Raw genomic sequence first — 3,071 nt, 5'->3', positions numbered from 1 at the left:
TTCTAGTTCTGTTCTAGTTCTATTCTAGTTCTATTCTAGTTCTATTCTAGTTCTGTTCTAGTTCTATTCTAGTTCTGTTCTAGTTCTGTTCTAGTTCTGTTCTAGTTCAGTTCTAGTTTTGTTCTAGTTTTGTTCTAGTTTTGTTTTAGTTCTTTTCTAGTTCTGTTCTAGTTCTGTTCTAGTTCTATTCTAGTTCTGTTCTAGTTCTGTTCTAGATCTGTTCTAGTTCTGTTCTAGTTCTGTTCTAGTTCTGTTCTAGTTCTGTTCTTGTTCTGTTTTAGTTCTGTTCTTGTTCTGTTCTAGTTCTGTTCTAGTTCTGTTCTAGTTCTGTTCTAGTTCTGTTCTAGTTCTGTTCTAGTTCTGTTCTAGTTCTGTTCTAGTTCTGTTCTAGTTCTGTTCTAGTTCTGTTCTAGTTCTGTTCTAGTTCTGTTCTAGTTCTGTTCTAGTTCTGTTCTAGTTCTGTTCTAGTTCTGTTCTAGTTCTGTTCTAGTTCTGTTCTAGTTCTGTTCTAGTGCTGTTCTAGTGCTGTTCTAGTTCTGTTCTAGTTCTGTTCTAGTTTTGTTCGAGTTCTGTTCTGGTTCTGTTCTATTTATGTTCTAGTTTTGTTCTAGTTCTTTTATAGTTATGTTCTAGTTCAGTTATGGTTCTGTTCTAGTTCTGTTCTATTTCAGTTGTAGTTCAGTTCTAGATCATTATTTTATTTAATTTTTCATTCACAGGTCAGTTCTCAACTCGAACATCACTTGGCTCAAAAAGGTGAACGCTTCCAGGCTGAAGTTAAGGAAATTTGTGCTCTCTTCACTACCGATCTTATAGCTACTATTGCATTTGGCATTAATGCTAATAGTCTTAAGAATCCTGACGGTGAATTTCGTACACATTGTCGCAAAATCTTTCTCTTCAACATACCACGTGCATTAGAATTTTCAATAGCATTCTTTTTACCCAAATTAGTGTCACTCTTCCGTGTCAAACTATTCACTCCAGAGTTTTCCAATTTCTTGCGATCCACTATTAAATACGTCATGCAGGAAAGAGAAAATAGTGGTAAATTACGTAATGATTTGATTGATATATTAGTGGCAATAAAAAAGGAGGTAGCGACGGGAAATATAAATGAGGCCATAGCTAAAAATCCAGATGTTTTGGTAGCCCAAGCAGCGGTATTTTTGACGGCTGGGTTTGAAACTTCTTCCTCAACTATGACTTTTACGCTATTCGAATTAGCTAAGAGGCCAGATTTGCAGGAGCGTCTTAGAGAGGAAATCAATGAGGCCTTGTTAAAAGAAAATGGGAATTTGTCTTATGAAACCATTACCACTCTGGAGTATTTAAATATGGTGGTGGAAGAGGTATTGCGTTTATATCCCATACTGCCTTTCTTAGATCGTCAACATAACAGGCCTGCTGGTGAAAAACAAGGTTTCAGCTTAAAGCCTTATTACGATTACACTTTACCCGATGACATGCCTGTATATATACCCATCTTTGGTATACAAAGAGATCCTAAGGTAAGTTGTTTTGTTTTAATTTTATTTAATTTCCAAGTTTTTTTATAAATATTGGCTAACTTTAGCACTGGCCAAATCCCAATACATTTGATCCCGAAAGATTTTCACCCGAAAATAAAAAACAACACAACTCTATGACGTATATGCCATTTGGAAGTGGTCCACATAATTGCATTGGAATGCGCATAGGTTTATTACAAACGAAAATAGGTCTAGTGCATATTTTGAAAAACCACAAAGTAGAGCTTTGTGCCGAAACACCCACCAAGTCTATATTTGATCCAAAAGCGTTTTTATTACAATATGAAAATGGTGTACCTTTGAATGTGATAAGAGATAATCTCTATGATAAAAATATACTTGTTAAATAAATAAATTGTTTATAATCGAATCAAATTAAATAATTATAATATTTATAGATATTATAACATGCGTGTAACAAAATTTTATATGTTTATTTTGTTTTGTTATTAAACTAACATATTATTAATATTATTTGTAGATATTTATTTATAATAAAAAAACAACAGAAATTATTTAGTTTTAAAATATGACATTTTAAAAATGAATTTTATTTTACTTTAAAAATTCAACAACAAATTGAAACCCCTTCCAACAATCATAATTCAGTTCTAGTTTAGCTCTAGTTCAGTTCTAGTTCAGTTCTAGTTCAGTTCTAGTTCTAGTTCTAGTTCCAGTTCAGTTCTAGTTCAGTTCTAGTTCAGTTCTAGTTCAGTTCTAGTTCAGTTCTAGTTCAGTTCTAGTTCAATTCTAGTTTAGTTCTAGTTCAGTTCTAGTTCAGTTCTAGTTCAGTTCTAGTTTAGTTCTAGTTCAGTTCTAGTTCAGTTCTAGTTCAGTTCTAGTTCAGTTCTAGTTCAGTTCTAGTTCAGTTCTAGTTCAGTTCTAGTTCAGTTCTAGTTCAGTTCTAGTTCAGTTCTAGTTCAGTTCTAGTTCAGTTCTAGTTCAGTTCTAGTTCAGTTCTAGTTTAGTTCTAGTTTAGTTCTAGTTCAGTTCTAGTTCAGTTCTAGTTGAGTTCTAGTTGAGTTCTAGTTCAGTTCTGGTTCAGTTCCAGTTCAGTTCCAGTTCAGTTCTAGTTCAATTCTAGTTCAATTCTAGTTCTGTTCAGTTCTAGTTCAAGTTCAGTTCTAGTTCAGTTCTAGTTCAGTTCTAGTTCAGTTCTAGTTCAGTTCTAGTTCAGTTCTAGTTCAGTTCTAGCTCAGTTCTAGTTCAGTTCTAGTTCAGTTCTAGTTCAGTTCTAGTTCAGTTCTAGTTCAGTCCTAGTTCAGTTCTAGTTCAGTTCAGTTCTAGTTCAGTTCGAGTTCAGTTCTAGTTCAGTTCTAGTTAAGTTGTGGCTCAGTTCTAGTTCAATTTCAGTGAAGTTCTAATTTATATATAAATAAGTTCTTGTTCATATTTTGTTTAGTTCTAGTTCTGTTCTACTTTAGTTCTAGATCAGTTCTAGTTCAGTTCTAGTTCAGTTCTAGTTCAGTTTTAGTTCAGTTCTAGTTCAGTACTAGTTCAGTTCTAGTTCAGTTCTAGTTCAGTTCTAGTTCAGTTCTA

The 3,071-nt window shown here is 33.4% G+C and overlaps 1 protein-coding gene across 1 annotated transcript in view; it reads left to right on the top strand.

Annotated features, from left to right (window-relative positions):
- LOC111689827 (cytochrome P450 6g1) overlaps nucleotides 1–1,955 on the top strand; it is a 2,742-nt gene extending 787 nt beyond the window's left edge. The window contains exons 2-3 of the mRNA XM_023452292.2: nucleotides 720–1,511; nucleotides 1,577–1,955. Of these exons, the coding sequence (XP_023308060.2) occupies nucleotides 720–1,511; nucleotides 1,577–1,882 (1,098 nt within the window). The 3' untranslated portion in view covers nucleotides 1,883–1,955. The remainder of the gene's footprint in view (nucleotides 1–719; nucleotides 1,512–1,576) is intronic.
- The last annotated feature ends 1,116 nt before the right edge of the window (nucleotides 1,956–3,071 follow it).

The sequence above is a fragment of the Lucilia cuprina genome, chromosome 6, assembly GCF_022045245.1.
Source record: "Lucilia cuprina isolate Lc7/37 chromosome 6, ASM2204524v1, whole genome shotgun sequence".
Taxonomy (NCBI): Eukaryota; Metazoa; Arthropoda; class Insecta; order Diptera; family Calliphoridae; genus Lucilia; species Lucilia cuprina.
The sequence above is the reverse complement of the archived record's forward strand: the minus strand, read 5'-3'. Positions and strand labels throughout refer to the sequence as shown.